This window comes from Camellia sinensis, chromosome 9, assembly GCF_055761805.1.
Source record: "Camellia sinensis isolate YWXY chromosome 9, ASM5576180v1, whole genome shotgun sequence".
Lineage (NCBI taxonomy): Eukaryota > Viridiplantae > Streptophyta > Magnoliopsida > Ericales > Theaceae > Camellia > Camellia sinensis.
The window spans coordinates 184,718,693-184,736,083 of NC_138969.1; the positions used below are offsets into that span (position 1 = coordinate 184,718,693).

Sequence of the window (17,391 nt, forward strand, 5' to 3'; positions counted from 1 at the left end):
TTTTTCTGTGTGTGCGCGCGCGCATGCTAAATTCAAAATATTGTCATTTAAGTATAAGAAAAAAATTAGAGTTTTATATTGAAAGATTCAAAATAAATAAATAAATAAAATGGACTTCATTTATAAAAATATAAAATTGCATTCATTATGTTTTTAAATTTTAAGAAAGGGACAACATTATAAAGTACAAGAGGTAGCATTTTACTCTTTTTTCATTTTTTGAAAGCATTAAATTTTTCGAGTACTGACATTACAAACTTTGAAGATTCATACATCGTGTGTCATTTTTCTGTATGTTCCCTGCTAATCTAGATATTCAACTTTTGTAATATCATGATGCATAAAAGAAATACATCTGTAGACGATTAGATTTGCAACATAGTAAAACTTTTAGACTGTGGAATATAGAAGTAAGAAGTTAATTCTATAATCCCGCACCATGCATGGGGTGGAAATCTCAAGATATAACTGTGTAATTATGTTTTTTATTTTTATAATTTGATTTAAATTTTATTTTAGTTCATATAATTTCAAATTAAATAATTTAATCCTTACACTTTAAGTTCATTTTTAATTTGGTCTTTATGCCTGAATCGGAGGTTAAAATTAACAATTTTAGAATACTTGTCAATTTTCTAAAGTGAACATATAAACAAAATTAATAGAAATTTAGACGGAAAGACCAAATTAAAACTGTACTTAAAGTGTAGGGACCAAATTATTTAAATTGAAATAATAAGAATTAATGTATAATTTAGATCAAACTATGTGCCAAAATATAGTAACTAGAGTGTGTCTAGACATAAGGATAAAAGATCTCATGACAAATCTAACATTTACATTCTTTACACTTTTACGTGATTTAATTTTGTCATAAACTTATTGTGGTGTTTGACATACGACATCTAATCATTACAATTAAATTTAAATTTCAAAATATTTTTTCAATAATAATCCTATCTTTTCAAAATTTTAATATGTTTATAATTACTCAAAAAGGGTAATTTTAGAAAATCAAATATTTTTTACTTCAACATTTCAAATGAGGCTATTATTTTGGAACATCTCAAAATGAAATAGCACACCAACAAAATGGAACGGAGAGAGTATAACAATATTGATGCAGTTACTACTTGGGGTTGGCAACAAGCTGTAAAGCTTGCCCTGGAAAATAGCAACTCCATTCAAGATTGGATTGCACAAAAACAAGCTGGTAAATTGATCATACAAATTATGCCAAGGTAACATGCAATACTAGAGTGTCTCTTCAATTAAAAACCATAAGAGTGAAGAGAGCAAAGTACAAGTAGACAAAAGAAAATAGAAACACCACGTTCACAAGCCTTCAGTATAGGTTACTCCAGTGGACTTTAACCATGATCCTCCTTGTATCAACTGAGCCACTGTAAACTTCGTTGCTTCAGTCGCACTAGTAATTACATGATATCCAGCCCATGTGACACGCTTACTGGTACCCGCACCAGGACCGTTATTCATGTACTCACCATAATACAACGTGCTCAAAGCAAAATCACCACTCCACACTGACCAACCTGTAGGGTCAATATAGTCCCCAATGTATGATTCCATGAAAACAGTCCTCGCGTAAGCCTTCCATGGACGACCCAAATATGATTTTATAGTGCCTTTAACGGGCTCAAGGTCCGAGCTGGCTATCACATTGCAGCTTTGGATTGAAGTCCCAGTGTTTTGGTTTGGGTCAGTTCGACCTTGGGCCGTTATTGTGTTGAACTGTCCACTCATGGGCTTTCGGCCCACAATTTTGCAATTTTGGAAAACAACTGCTGCGTTGCCGAAGATGAAATCCACTGTGCCAGTAATATAGCTATCTCTGTAGAATTGCCTGTTAGTGTAGGTGTAAAGAGTGTCCTGATAGGCATCAATGCGACAACGATTTATGACTGATTGATCGCCTCCAACACGTAACGCAACTGCTTGGTGCTTCGCCGGGCCGGCCGTGTTTTGGAACCATATGTCTTGGGCCATGAATCCATCACCAACAGCAGCTACAGTGGTAATGAAAATTGTGTTAATCAAATGGGTTATATTTAAAATTAAAAGAGAATTAAGTTGTTTTAGTGTTTTTGTTTTTAATCACATTTGTTCTTTAGTTTTAACTCGAATAGTTAAATTATGTATTTTTTTGACATATCTTCTACTAATAAGAAACACAGTAAGATCATTGTTGGAAAACTATATAGCAGATTGAAATATAAAGAGTAAGATGATTAGTACCAACAGTTGCAGAATTGAAGGTTGTAGCTCCATCAACAACATTCAAGCTACCAGTGATGATGGTCAAATCCATTCCATCACCAGTAAGCATAATAAGCTTCTTACTACTCCCAATCACAACGTTTTCTTTATAGGTTCCCTTCTTGACATAGATAACATAACGAGTGTTGCCATTGTTTGGTGCCGAGGCCACAGCTTCACTCACAGTCTTATAGTTCCCACTCCCGTCCTTCGCCACCACCACGTTGGCATTCGGAGTTCCTGCCATTGCCTCCAAAAGCTTCCGATCTCTAGCAGTCACCCACCGTGGAAACTCACCGATCAACCGCAGCGGCTCAAACTTATTTGAGGCCTTAAAAAAGAAAAATTAAGTGAGACCCTTTATACTTTCTTACAAATTAAGTTTTATTTAAAACATATATTTTTAAAACTTTTTGGGATGCAAAATTATTAATTAAATTTTTTAATGAATTTTTTTAAACATAATTAATGTCTCTTGTGCTATAACATTGCATTTACAGTTTTCACATTTACTAACAAAATCTACACACACTATATGTGTATATATATATATATATAAAGAGAGGAGTGTCATGACCATTTATCAAAGCGTAAAATTTTGGAAGTAAAAATATTTCACACTTTAAAAAAAAAAATTGAAAAAAAAAAACAACGAATTTTTCATTTTTTTTATTTTACATAATTTTATATTCAATTAAAATCATATTTGATATATTTCATTGAGTAGTTTTCAAAATTATAAATTTTATAAAAAGAAAGTGGATGTATATTTTAAACGTTAAAAAATTTTAAAATTTTGAAACATTAAGAAAAACATAAAATATGTTGTCCAAAATAAGAATAAAATTGTCATGAAAAACATCTAATGTTTTTTTATTAAAAAAAAAAGGATTAAAATACAATTCCAAACATTTATGGCCTATGGGATGACAAGTATTTTCATAGGATAGAAAGGGACTGTCCATTAAATTTTTTTGTAAAGCATATGAGTGTGTATGGAGGGTAAATAACAAATATAACAGTAATATCATTTACCGGTGCCATCATCTAAATAATATGCAATTGGATTAATGAGAGACAAGTTATACCTGATCGTCTTCCAGTGGTGACACTGCAACCACCATGGCTAGAGAAGCTCTAGCTCTTGCCACCATATCTTCGAGCTCGGGCTCCATCATGGACCGGACCGACCCGGTTAACCCGTCTAGGCAAGTAACATGGTTGGTGAGAACACTACTGAGCCATGAATGGGCATCCGAATGTGACTCGGCTGTCCTTTTCTCAATTGCCATCACAGAGTCCATCACTCGATCCATTGACAGCTCCATCAACTCCAGGCAATCTGCTAGAGCCCCTTGCTCTCTCATGTCGTTGATCCGACGGCTGATACCGCTCGCTGTCTCGATAGTCTTTCGTATGCCCGAAGCGGATTTCTTCAAGAAGGCCTGCAACAAATCAGGGCCCTTCATTTGCATCAAAATTTCAGGGGGAGCAACTTCTGATACCATGGCGGAGCATGAGGCCCCATCAAGAGCCCGATCACAAAGGGTGGCTGAGAGAGAGAGAGAATTAGAAGAAGAAGAGGTTTGATTGAAGAGGTTGATGGTGAGTATGGAGATTGGGGTTATGATAGCAACTAGAGAGAGAACCAAAGAGAGAGATTTGCAGAGAGAGAGTTTTCTCTTGGGAGAGTCTAGCAATGGTTGGTTAGCAAAGGTTGCCATGATGTTAGTGAAGTGTGTTTTGCTCTGATGAGTTTCTCTTGTGATGGTGTCCTTAAATAAGCTGATGAACACTAAGGACCCGTTTGGTTCAAGTTATTTTAGTCTACGAAAATTTTAGTTTATTTTACGGTAAAGTAGAAATTAGAAATATACTTGTCCTCTATAATTTTAAAATTTACATCTTGCCCTTGAAATTTTTAATTTCATAACAGATGGCTCATTTTATTCTATGTTATATCGATTATTTAAAACAAATTAAATACTCGTATCGGATATCCGACACTCGAACAAGGATGTGAGATATGTGTTTGATACTTTTCATTGGACACTTCTTATAAATTTGTATTTACCACTATCTTAGAGCATCTACAACGGTAATAGGCATTTTACCTATGTAAACATTACTATAAAATATATATTTTATTTTGCCTATCAATTTTTTCATGTTTCTACTCCAATTATACTCTTTATTTTAGCTATTCATCTAAATATTATTAATTTTATAAAATTCTACATCAACAACGAAGATGGAGAAAAATGATCCTAATGATTAAATACATTTTGCCTAACCTTGAAGGCTAGCTACATATAGCTGGTGAATGTAAATTGAGCTAAAATATTTAATCATATGCATAGTGCATTGGAGTTGAAAAAAATGAGTTATACTAGGCATTTTGACTAATAAGCACGATATACTTAGTGGGTTGGAGATGCTCATTTGTTGTGTAATTGCTATAAAACACATTTTTGACACTATATGTTACATATAATACCATTTATCTCACATAATTGATTAAAAATATAAAAATACATCAGTTTTTTGCCAAATCCGCATAACTTTAAATTTGAGATTTGATGAGTCCGTCCTTTAGATAAGCACCCATACCTGACACTCGTACTCAAATCCATATAATATAGATTATATTAATAAATCATCAAGTTAATTAACAGTTTCTACTTATGTCATAATTTATTTCAATTAATAATTCAGGTAATTTTATTATTGTATAGGAGAACTCATTTTTTTTTTGTTCATTTTGTTAAATAAAATATTCTGACAATGAAATATTTGTAATTTTTCAAGTTATGCGGAGAATTCATATTTTAAACAAATCACAAAGGGTGCATTTATAATTTATCCTTATTTTTATTTTAGGAAAAATTAAACTAACCTCTCTTCAGGTTTTAAGAAAACGTATTGAGCCATCACAACTTTGGTATAATTATATTGGGTTTTTTAAATGTTTTAATTTGCACAACATTGTTAATCACATTTTGCATCATTAATTTTAAATTTCACAACACTTAATCATATTTTTCATTCGTAATTCGTTAATTATATAAATGAAAATTAATATTTTACTGTTTTACATTAAATTGTGTATTTTACTTTGTTTATTCCCATGTCTGCCCGCAATCTATACTAATTAAGTTGATCCTTTAAATTTATTTAAAAAAATATTAATATAATTATGGCAAACTTAAAATTTTTTATTATATATATATATATATATATTTTAAAACTCAAGAATGAAGGGTATAACTTACCCTTTAAATTTGATTCAAATTTGATCTCCTTCTTGGGGTCTCTAGTCATCGAGAACCTATAAATAAATTTAAATAATAATAATCAACCTAATTTGAATTATTCTAATGAGATGAAAATAAATAAACTTTCGAGGAACTAAAAAAAGGATCAAATTTTGTAATTTAACAAAAATAGAAAAACAAACAAAACCAAAACAAAAAAAACAAAACAAAAAGTTGATTTTTTCAATCTAAAATGGCATGAACCAAATTAATCCTAAGCAAGAATCACCCAAAAATATATCTAGAAAAATTCTTAAAATATGAAACTTGTAGATAAGATTCATTCTAGATCTACTTCATATATATATATATATATATATTTAGGTCTTTTTTTTATTATTTTTTGATTGGCAGCTTTTCGGTAGTAAAAATTCTAATACAGCATCACGTGTTATATCAAATTTTAAACATATTTTTTAATGACACTTTTGTCTTGTCGTTTAATATCCATTTGAGAAAAAATATATAGTTTTCACAATTTAATCGAAAGGGTGAAATAATGATTCCCACGTGTTGAGGCCAACCACCACTTAAATTTATGGATAAATTATAAATATATTATTTAAGATTTAATTAAAATACGAATTATTTCTTGTAATTTTAAAAATTATATTTCATCTTCTGAGATTTCTAATTTCATAACAAATCATTTATTTTATTAATAAATTATCAAGTCAATTAACTATTTTTAATGATATTAGAAATATGTTTCAATTAATAATTTAAGTAATTTTATTGTTGTATAAGAGAACCATGTTTTGCCAGGGTTTAACTAATAAATGCTTGTTTGATTATGTTGTAATAGTAAGGGAATTAATAATGACAAATGCTAACAAATGCTTCCCACATATTGTTTATTGTTAGAAAAATGTGCAAAAGTATTTTATAAATATATAAAAATGAGTTTGGTGTGCAGTTCTTCTTCTTCCTTCTTTTTTTTTTTTTTTTTTTTTTTTTTTTTTGGATTTTTAAATTGGGAGAAAATAGTAAAATAAAAAGAAACGAAAAGAGGGGACAAAATCCATGTGAGAAAGTGGAGTGAAGGGGAGAGAAGCTAGAAAGAAGAATGGGTTTGTGCGTATGATGCTCCGGGAGAGATGATTATGTTGGAAAAAGAAGAGAGAGACTTGGGACCCTATGGATTGTCAAAAAAATAGAATAATAAAAAAAAAAAATGCACATGGGTTGAAAAGTAAAAAAGAGAGAGAGAGAGAGATGTATCTAATGATGATGCTCGGGTATGTTGCTCTCCCACTTTTCTTTTTTTTTTTTTTTTTTTTTGTTTTTTTTTTTTTTTTTTTTGGGTTTGGTTTTGTTTTTAAAACTTTCTTGGGCAAAAGGAGAAGAGTGACTCAGTGGCGGCAGAAGAAAAAGAAAAAGAGGATGGGGTTGGGCAAAAGTTGACAAAGTGGGAGCGTGGGGGAAGAGAAAATAATAAACATAGGCATATAGATATAGTAAAATAAAGGAAAGGTAAGGGAAGCATCAGTGCCGAGCATGACCAGTGAGAGCCACGACGGGGACGCTGGCGAGCATGGCGTCGGTGAGGCCGCTGACTAGGTGGGTAGCGGCGGGGCCGGAGGTGGCGATGCAGACGCTGGGGAGGCCGGAGGCGCGTGCGTAGCCCTCGGCGGCGAAGAGGCCGCCTTGCTCGTGGCGGGGGAGGACGTTGCGGATGTGGATCTGTAGATGGCTGAGAGACTGATGAGAGTTGAAATTGTACAGAAAAGGCTTAGATCAAGTTGTTGCCGCGAAGAATGCGATATTCACATCAGTAGACAAAGTTATGGACTTTGTTTTGTTGTTGTCAATTGTCAAGAACCTAAGTGGGAGGCCATTAGAGGACTCAAAGCTTTCTTGCATGACGTAGTAAGGGCATGTACCATCTTTGGAAGCAAGTGTGAGTCCACCACCTCTGTTAGGGCTTTCCACTGGAAATGTGTAGTACTTTGTGCTGGATTGGAGCTCATGACCTTCAATGTCAAGGACTGTGGTGGTGTTGATTCATAGATTTGTGTGGCTGTCAAAGAAGATGAAGAGAGCAAAGTATATAGGAATGCTTGTACAAGGTAGTTGAACCTCATGGTGTTTCTTAGTTTATGCGGAGGTTGAGATGGGTGGATTTATAAAGAGAGGAGTTGCGACGGCGACGGCGATGGCGGAGCCAGTGATGGGAGAGTTGGGTGGATCGTTGCTGATCTCTGTGATGCGACTAGGGCCATTCGATGTGAGTTTCGAGCTAGAAGAGCCATGGAGGTTGGTTGAACTTGCAGAACCTGCCGTTGGAGATGATGGACCAGAAGGTAATGGAGTTGATGGAGGTTTCAATAAGCATGGTTGGGGTCCGGCGGGCGGTGAAGGCAAGGTTGCCGCCCGCCGGAAGGTGAAGATCACCAAGAGCTAACCTATAGCTCTGATACCATGTAAAATAAATTGATGTATATTATTGATTGATGTATTACAAGATTGATTGTATTTCTATATTGTATGTGATACATTCAAAGAGGAATGAACTCTCTCTTTATAGAGAGAAGAATGGTTACATTGGATACCAAAGTGCTCCACTATCACCGAAAGCAAAAAGGAAAGCATAAACCTATACAATTAATAATTATACTAAAGCTAAAGATTCAATTAACAATTTAACAATTATATTAACAGCCCCCCTCAAACTCAAGGAGGATAGGTACTAGCCAACTTGAGTTTGGAGAGAGTAACAAAACAGAAAAATAAGCTGACAATTAAAAATGGGATATGAGACACTGTATGGTCGTGTCGGACCGTTGTAGCAGACAGTTTACGGGGTCATGTCGGACCGTTGTAGCAGACACTGTGTGGTCGTGTCAGACCGATGTAGAAGACAGTTTATGGGGTCATGTCGGACCGTTGGAGAAGACAGTTTATGGGGTCATGTCGGACCGATGTAGAAGCTGACCGGAATCAATGTCGGGACAGTTTATGGGGTCATGTCGGACCGTTGTAGAAGACAGTTTACGGGGTCATGTCGGACCGATGTAGAAGAAGTTGTGGTGGTGCACCAAGGGGGCGACTTAGGGAGTGCGCCATGAGGTGGCTTGAACATGATACTGTGTATAACCCCCCCTCAAACTCAAATAGGTGTGAAGATAGAAACCTATTTGAGGTTGAAAAGGGATTGATAATGCTGACCGGTGGAGAAGACACTGTATGAGTGTGTATATAGGCTGCCCAAAAGGTAGACATGGATGTAGATATCGAGCCCTCAAAAGTCGTGCCCTCAAAAGGTGTGCCCGCACCCTCAAAAGGCGTGTCATCAAAAGGCGTGCCCGAGTCATCAAAAGGCGTGTCATGAAAAGGCGTGCCAGGTTGTCGGCGTCAAGAGGCGCGCGATGCGCGTGGCTGCCTCGGCTATATAACCAAGACTGAACCTGAGGCTGAGGCAGAGGCTGAGACAAAAAACCTGCGAATTTCTCTGAAAAACTCTTCGTTGTGCTGAGAGAGAGAGTCTGGAACACTCTGTTGCGAGAGATAGTCTGTAATACTCTGTTGCCCAGAAAATGGCTTCGTCTTCCCGCGGGCTGCTTACCCTCTTTCCCGACCTCAACGAGTCCACAGGAGAGAGAACTGGTGCGGTGGCCAGTGAACCTCAACCAAACACCGCTGGGTTTGCTCCGCTGAACTTTCCGATGCGGTCTGGGGAGCAAAAAATGGCGGTGCAGACGGATGTGGAGGCCAATCAGTATACTTTGAAGGCATGTGTGGAGTCCATGACGGCGGTCACAAACTTGTCGCACCGGCTGCAGAGTAGGACAAATGAGGTGCAGCAATTAAACTCCCAGCTGGCTCTGCTCCAACGCTTGTATAAGGATGCGCGAGCAGAGATAAGCGTGCTAAGGGCAGAAAACAAGGAGCTGAAGCGGAAGGCCACCGTGATGTTCCGATTTGGAGGTCCTCCATATGCTGCAGTGGAGGAGTATGGGGGAGTGAACGTGCTCGGCGGCGTGGAAAACACGGAGGCAACACTGTCAAGGCCCGCTCAGGACGGAGGCAAGAAGAAGAGACCGGCGGCAGAGTAGAGATAAAAAAAAAAAAAATCCCACTGTGGGTGTGGTTGTTTTGTTTGTGTGTTGGTTGTTGTTTTTTTTTTTTTTTTTTTTTTTGTTTTTTTGTTTGTTTTTTTTTTTTTGATGTAAAAATGGTGAACGGGGTGAGCCCCGACATGAATAAAATGAGTTTGGTGTGCAGTTCTTCTTCTTCCTCTTTTTTTTTTTTTTTTTTTTTTTTGTTTTTATGGATTTTTAAATTGGGAGAAAATAGTAAAATAAAAAGAAACGAAAAGAGGGGACAAAATCCATGTGAGAAAGTGGAGTGAAGGGGAGAGAAGCTAGAAAGAAGAATGGGTTTGTGCGTATGATGCTCCGGGAGAGATGATTATGTTGGAAAAAGAAGAGAGAGACTTGGGACCCTATGGATTGTCAAAAAAATAGAATAATAAAAAAAAAAAAAAATGCACATGGGTTGAAAAGTAAAAAAGAGAGAGAGAGAGAGAGAGAGAGAGAGAGAGAGATGTATCTAATGATGATGCTCGGGTATGTTGCTCTCCCACTTTTTTTTTTTTGTTGTGTTTTTTTTTTTTTTTTTTTTTTTTGTTTTTTTTTTTTTTTTTTTGGGTTTGGTTTTGTTTTTAAAACTTTCTTGGGCAAAAGGAGAAGAGTGACTCAGTGGCGGCAGAAGAAAAAGAAAAAGAGGATGGGGTTGGGCAAAAGTTGACAAAGTGGGAGCGTGGGGGAAGAGAAAATAATAAACATAGGCATATAGATATAGTAAAATAAAGGAAAGGTAAGGGAAGCATCAGTGCCGAGCATGACCAGTGAGAGCCACGACGGGGACGCTGGCGAGCATGGCGTCGGTGAGGCCGCTGACTAGGTGGGTAGCGGCGGGGCCGGAGGTGGCGATGCAGACGCTGGGGAGGCCGGAGGCGCGTGCGTAGCCCTCGGCGGCGAAGAGGCCGCCTTGCTCGTGGCGGGGGAGGACGTTGCGGATGTGGATCTGTAGATGGCTGAGAGACTGATGAGAGTTGAAATTGTACAGAAAAGGCTTAGATCAAGTTGTTGCCGCGAAGAATGCGATATTCACATCAGTAGACAAAGTTATGGACTTTGTTTTGTTGTTGTCAATTGTCAAGAACCTAAGTGGGAGGCCATTAGAGGACTCAAAGCTTTCTTGCATGACGTAGTAAGGGCATGTACCATCTTTGGAAGCAAGTGTGAGTCCACCACCTCTGTTAGGGCTTTCCACTGGAAATGTGTAGTACTTTGTGCTGGATTGGAGCTCATGACCTTCAATGTCAAGGACTGTGGTGGTGTTGATTCATAGATTTGTGTGGCTGTCAAAGAAGATGAAGAGAGCAAAGTATATAGGAATGCTTGTACAAGGTAGTTGAACCTCATGGTGTTTCTTAGTTTATGCGGAGGTTGAGATGGGTGGATTTATAAAGAGAGGAGTTGCGACGGCGACGGCGATGGCGGAGCCAGTGATGGGAGAGTTGGGTGGATCGTTGCTGATCTCTGTGATGCGACTAGGGCCATTCGATGTGAGTTTCGAGCTAGAAGAGCCATGGAGGTTGGTTGAACTTGCAGAACCTGCCGTTGGAGATGATGGACCAGAAGGTAATGGAGTTGATGGAGGTTTCAATAAGCATGGTTGGGGTCCGGCGGGCGGTGAAGGCAAGGTTGCCGCCCGCCGGAAGGTGAAGATCACCAAGAGCTAACCTATAGCTCTGATACCATGTAAAATAAATTGATGTATATTATTGATTGATGTATTACAAGATTGATTGTATTTCTATATTGTATGTGATACATTCAAAGAGGAATGAACTCTCTCTTTATAGAGAGAAGAATGGTTACATTGGATACCAAAGTGCTCCACTATCACCGAAAGCAAAAAGGAAAGCATAAACCTATACAATTAATAATTATACTAAAGCTAAAGATTCAATTAACAATTTAACAATTATATTAACAGCCCCCCTCAAACTCAAGGAGGATAGGTACTAGCCAACTTGAGTTTGGAGAGAGTAACAAAACAGAAAAATAAGCTGACAATTAAAAATGGGATAGGAGACACTGTATGGTCGTGTCGGACCGTTGTAGCAGACAGTTTACGGGGTCATGTCGGACCGTTGTAGCAGACACTGTGTGGTCGTGTCAGACCGATGTAGAAGACAGTTTATGGGGTCATGTCGGACCGTTGGAGAAGACAGTTTATGGGGTCATGTCGGACCGATGTAGAAGCTGACCGGAATCAATGTCGGGACAGTTTATGGGGTCATGTCGGACCGTTGTAGAAGACAGTTTACGGGGTCATGTCGGACCGATGTAGAAGAAGTTGTGGTGGTGCACCAAGGGGGCGACTTAGGGAGTGCGCCATGAGGTGGCTTGAACATGATACTGTGTATAACCCCCCCTCAAACTCAAATAGGTGTGAAGATAGAAACCTATTTGAGGTTGAAAAGGGATTGATAATGCTGACCGGTGGAGAAGACACTGTATGAGTGTGTATATAGGCTGCCCAAAAGGTAGACATGGATGTAGATATCGAGCCCTCAAAAGTCGTGCCCTCAAAAGGTGTGCCCGCACCCTCAAAAGGCGTGTCATCAAAAGGCGTGCCCGAGTCATCAAAAGGCGTGCCATGAAAAGGCGTGCCAGGTTATCGGCGTCAAGAGGCGCGCGATGCGCGTGGCTGCCTCGGCTATATAACCAAGACTGAACCTGAGGCTGAGGCAGAGGCTGAGACAAAAAACCTGCGAATTTCTCTGAAAAACTCTTCGTTGTGCTGAGAGAGAGAGTCTGGAACACTCTGTTGCGAGAGATAGTCTGTAATACTCTGTTGCCCAGAAAATGGCTTCGTCTTCCCGCGGGCTGCTTACCCTCTTTCCCGACCTCAACGAGTCCACAGGAGAGAGAACTGGTGCGGTGGCCAGTGAACCTCAACCAAACACCGCTGGGTTTGCTCCGCTGAACTTTCCGATGCGGTCTGTGGAGCAAAAAATGGCGGTGCAGACGGATGTGGAGGCCAATCAGTATACTTTGAAGGCATGTGTGGAGTCCATGACGGCGGTCACAAACTTGTCGCACCGGCTGCAGAGTAGGACAAATGAGGTGCAGCAATTAAACTCCCAGCTGGCTCTGCTCCAACGCATGTATAAGGATGCGCGAGCAGAGATAAGCGTGCTAAGGGCAGAAAACAAGGAGCTGAAGCGGAAGGCCACCGTGATGTTCCGATTTGGAGGTCCTCCATATGCTGCAGTGGAGGAGTATGGGGGAGTGAACGTGCTCGGCGGCGTGGAAAACACGGAGGCAACACTGTCAAGGCCCGCTCAGGACGGAGGCAAGAAGAAGAGACCGGCGGCAGAGTAGAGATAAAAAAAAAAAAAATCCCACTGTGGGTGTGGTTGTTTTGTTTGTGTGTTGGTTGTTGTTTTTTTTTTTTTGATGTAAAAATGGTGAACGGGGTGAGCCCCGACATGAATAAAATGAGTTTGGTGTGCAGTTCTTCTTCTTCCTCTTTTTTTTTTTTTTGTTTTTATGGATTTTTAAATTGGGAGAAAATAGTAAAATAAAAAGAAACGAAAAGAGGGGACAAAATCCATGTGAGAAAGTGGAGTGAAGGGGAGAGAAGCTAGAAAGAAGAATGGGTTTGTGCGTATGATGCTCCGGGAGAGATGATTATGTTGGAAAAAGAAGAGAGAGACTTGGGACCCTATGGATTGTCAAAAAAATAGAATAATAAAAAAAAAAAAAATGCACATGGGTTGAAAAGTAAAAAAAAGAGAGAGAGAGAGAGAGAGAGATGTATCTAATGATGATGCTCGGGTATGTTGCTCTCCCACTTTTTTTTTTTTGTTTTTTTTTTGTTTTTTTTTTTTTTTTTTTGGGTTTGGTTTTGTTTTTAAAACTTTCTTGGGCAAAAGGAGAAGAGTGACTCAGTGGCGGCAGAAGAAAAAGAAAAAGAGGATGGGGTTGGGCAAAAGTTGACAAAGTGGGAGCGTGGGGGAAGAGAAAATAATAAACATTGGCATATAGATATAGTAAAATAAAGGAAAGGTAAGGGAAGCATCAGTGCCGAGCATGACCAGTGAGAGCCACGACGGGGACGCTGGCGAGCATGGCGTCGGTGAGGCCGCTGACTAGGTGGGTAGCGGCGGGGCCGGAGGTGGCGATGCAGACGCTGGGGAGGCCGGAGGCGCGTGCGTAGCCCTCGGCGGCGAAGAGGCCGCCTTGCTCGTGGCGGGGGAGGACGTTGCGGATGTGGATCTGTAGATGGCTGAGAGACTGATGAGAGTTGAAATTGTACAGAAAAGGCTTAGATCAAGTTGTTGCCGCGAAGAGTGCGATATTCACATCAGTAGACAAAGTTATGGACTTTGTTTTGTTGTTGTCAATTGTCAAGAACCTAAGTGGGAGGCCATTAGAGGACTCAAAGCTTTCTTGCATGACGTAGTAAGGGCATGTACCATCTTTGGAAGCAAGTGTGAGTCCACCACCTCTGTTAGGGCTTTCCACTGGAAATGTGTAGTACTTTGTGCTGGATTGGAGCTCATGACCTTCAATGTCAAGGACTGTGGTGGTGTTGATTCATAGATTTGTGTGGCTGTCAAAGAAGATGAAGAGAGCAAAGTATATAGGAATGCTTGTACAAGGTAGTTGAACCTCATGGTGTTTCTTAGTTTATGCGGAGGTTGAGATGGGTGGATTTATAAAGAGAGGAGTTGCGACGGCGACGGCGATGGCGGAGCCAGTGATGGGAGAGTTGGGTGGATCGTTGCTGATCTCTGTGATGCGACTAGGGCCATTCGATGTGAGTTTCGAGCTAGAAGAGCCATGGAGGTTGGTTGAACTTGCAGAACCTGCTGTTGGAGATGATGGACCAGAAGGTAATGGAGTTGATGGAGGTTTCAATAAGCATGGTTGGGGTCCGGCGGGCGGTGAAGGCAAGGTTGCCGCCCGCCGGAAGGTGAAGATCACCAAGAGCTAACCTATAGCTCTGATACCATGTAAAATAAATTGATGTATATTATTGATTGATGTATTACAAGATTGATTGTATTTCTATATTGTATGTGATACATTCAAAGAGGAATGAACTCTCTCTTTATAGAGAGAAGAATGGTTACATTGGATACCAAAGTGCTCCACTATCACCGAAAGCAAAAAGGAAAGCATAAACCTATACAATTAATAATTATACTAAAGCTAAAGATTCAATTAACAATTTAACAATTATATTAACAGTGTGAAGTGTGAGATTATTTCCATATGAAATATGAAATGATCCTTTATACTCTCGAAGGGAAAATGTTAATTATATGAATGTTATAAGTTAGCATCACGTGTTATATCAAATTTTAAATATATTTAATGCCACTTTTGTCATTCAATAACTCTTTTGTCGTCGAGAAAAAATATTTTTCACAATTTAATTAAAAAGGTTAAATAACGATTCTCATATGTTGAGGCCAACAACCACCACTTTAATTAATTGATGAGAGATGCTATATATTTTAAATATTTTATTAAATATTTTATCAAATTTTTTATATAGAGGTAGGACTTATACAAATTTACATGTGTGTAGATTCTACACCAATGTGAGAGTTTTGATAGAATATTTAATAAAATATTTGGGATTCCTAATATAACTCTTAATTTATTCTTGTAATTGAGACAACCATGTTTTGCAAGGAGGGCTTAACTAACTGAGTGATATTACATGTACCAATTAATATACTTACTAGTGTATCAATATAAGTTATGACATTATTATTGACCTCACTCATTATACAAATTACAAATACCAAACACATCTTAAATTATGTCACATCATCAATTGATATACTATTTAGTACATTAATTAGTGCATATAGCATTAGTCTAACTAATAACGACTTGTTTGATTACGATTAATAGTGAGACAATTAATAATTTATAAGATTTGTTTAGATTTGGTTGCCAAGATGGATTAGTAAGATATATATATATTTATTCATTTTTATTTTGTAATAAATATGAAAATATATAATGTTAATTATACACATGTTTTACTTTATTAGTTGTATAATTAAAAATTTTATTAATTTTGTTAGATAAAATGTTTATTGGAATATAATCTCAATAATAAAATTTATAATCAAATAATAAAATATAAATTTCATAAATTAATAATTTTAATCATATATTTTAATCCACCTAAACAAATAAGTCCTAAGGCCCCGTTTGTTTCAATGGATATAAAATGAAAGATATAATATGATGTGAGATTTAGTCAGGATATATAATGAATATGATATAGGTATTGGATAGTATATCCCCCAAGTCATGTTTGTTGACTTGATATATAAGATTGGATATATGTTATGCATGTTTGTTTTACAAAATATATTATGGGATATAACAAGTAATTTCCAAGATTGCCGTCATAATATTATATTAAATTAAATTAAATTAAATAATATTATATTATATTAAATTCAAAATTTATATAAATTAAATTCAATAATATTAAATTAAATTAAATTAAATTAAATAATATTATATTATATTAATTCAAAATTTGTATTAAATTAAATAATATTATATTAAATTAAATTAAATTCAATAATATTTATATTAAATTAAATTCAATAATTATATTATATTATATTATATTATATTATATTATATTAAATTAAATAATATTATGTTATATTAAATTAAATTCAATAATATTATATTAAATTAAATTAAATTCAATAATATTATATTATATTAAATTAAATTCAATTAAATAATATTATATTATATTATATTATATTATATTAAATTCAATAATATTTATATTATATTAAATTCAAAAAAATATATTAAATTATATTATGTTAGATAGACAAAAGGGGAAATTGGACTTTTTACATTATATTCCAACCAAGGGGATATGATATAATGGGGGGTGGTATTGTATATCCTCCACTTTTGGGGATATACAATCCCACCGGATATTATATCCCTTTCAAAAAAAAAATTGCAAACATGTGATATATGAACCCCACCGGATATAATATTCAATCCTAATCTTCATATCCCCCAATCAAACAGGCCTAAGAGTACTCTCTACCATAGTCAAATAAATGCCTATTATTTTAATTTGACTTACATGTGATTGTTATTCCATCTAATGTAAAGTAGGTAAAGGAAAATTTAAGTGATATATATATATATATATATATATATATATATATATATATATTAACAAATTCTCATCTATGTAGTGACATGCAGCTCATAGTATCACAATTTTGATATTTGAAACGAGATGTATTAAAATAGAATCATAATGATGATAACTAATATGAATAGAAAAATAATTAAAATAGTATCATAATGATGATAACTAATAAATACAATTCATGTATAAATGTTATTCATAAGTTTGGTTTCATTATGAATTTTTTATGAGAAAATAATAAAATTTTATATATTATGAGTTTTGTTATTATTTTTTAATCTTAAATTGTTAATACATTCTTCCAGGAATGTGACATTCTCAAAGAAAAGTGGTCGACTCAAATTTCTAATGAGTTAATAAATTAAATTACAGTCAAATGATCATAGCTGTTACATCGATCACTAAACCAATTATTATGTTCAAATTTCTACCTAATATGACAATATAATTCCTGTTAAAATAGATAATAAAAAATAGAGAAATATGAATTATATTTAGATTCCCTTCCAAGATTTTTGAAACATTTATTCATTTAACAACATGAAAAAGGACTGTA

At 36.3% G+C, this 17,391-nt stretch overlaps 1 protein-coding gene and 3 long non-coding RNA genes across 4 annotated transcripts; 3 read left to right on the plus strand and 1 right to left on the minus strand.

Moving 5' to 3' along the window:
- Window positions 1–1,139: 1,139 nt before the first annotated feature.
- Window positions 1,140–4,129, minus strand: LOC114267680 (pectinesterase). Its single transcript, XM_028208724.2, has 3 exons — window positions 3,366–4,129; window positions 2,257–2,608; window positions 1,140–2,027 (listed from the first exon to the last, which is right to left on the minus strand). The coding sequence occupies exons 1-3, from the start codon at window positions 3,999–4,001 to the stop codon at window positions 1,336–1,338; spliced, it is 1,680 nt and encodes a 559-aa protein (XP_028064525.2). The 5' UTR covers window positions 4,002–4,129; the 3' UTR covers window positions 1,140–1,335.
- A 3,297-nt stretch (window positions 4,130–7,426) lies between these two features.
- Window positions 7,427–8,065, plus strand: LOC145798887 (uncharacterized). Its single transcript, XR_014340713.1, has 2 exons — window positions 7,427–7,851; window positions 7,895–8,065. It is a non-coding gene; the product is annotated as an uncharacterized LOC145798887 (long non-coding RNA).
- A 2,393-nt stretch (window positions 8,066–10,458) lies between these two features.
- LOC145798886 (uncharacterized) lies at window positions 10,459–11,410 on the plus strand. The gene is made up of 2 exons (XR_014340712.1): window positions 10,459–11,196; window positions 11,240–11,410. It is a non-coding gene; the product is annotated as an uncharacterized LOC145798886 (long non-coding RNA).
- A 2,630-nt stretch (window positions 11,411–14,040) lies between these two features.
- On the plus strand, window positions 14,041–14,760 carry LOC145800064 (uncharacterized). Its single transcript, XR_014341388.1, has 2 exons — window positions 14,041–14,465; window positions 14,509–14,760. It is a non-coding gene; the product is annotated as an uncharacterized LOC145800064 (long non-coding RNA).
- The last annotated feature ends 2,631 nt before the right edge of the window (window positions 14,761–17,391 follow it).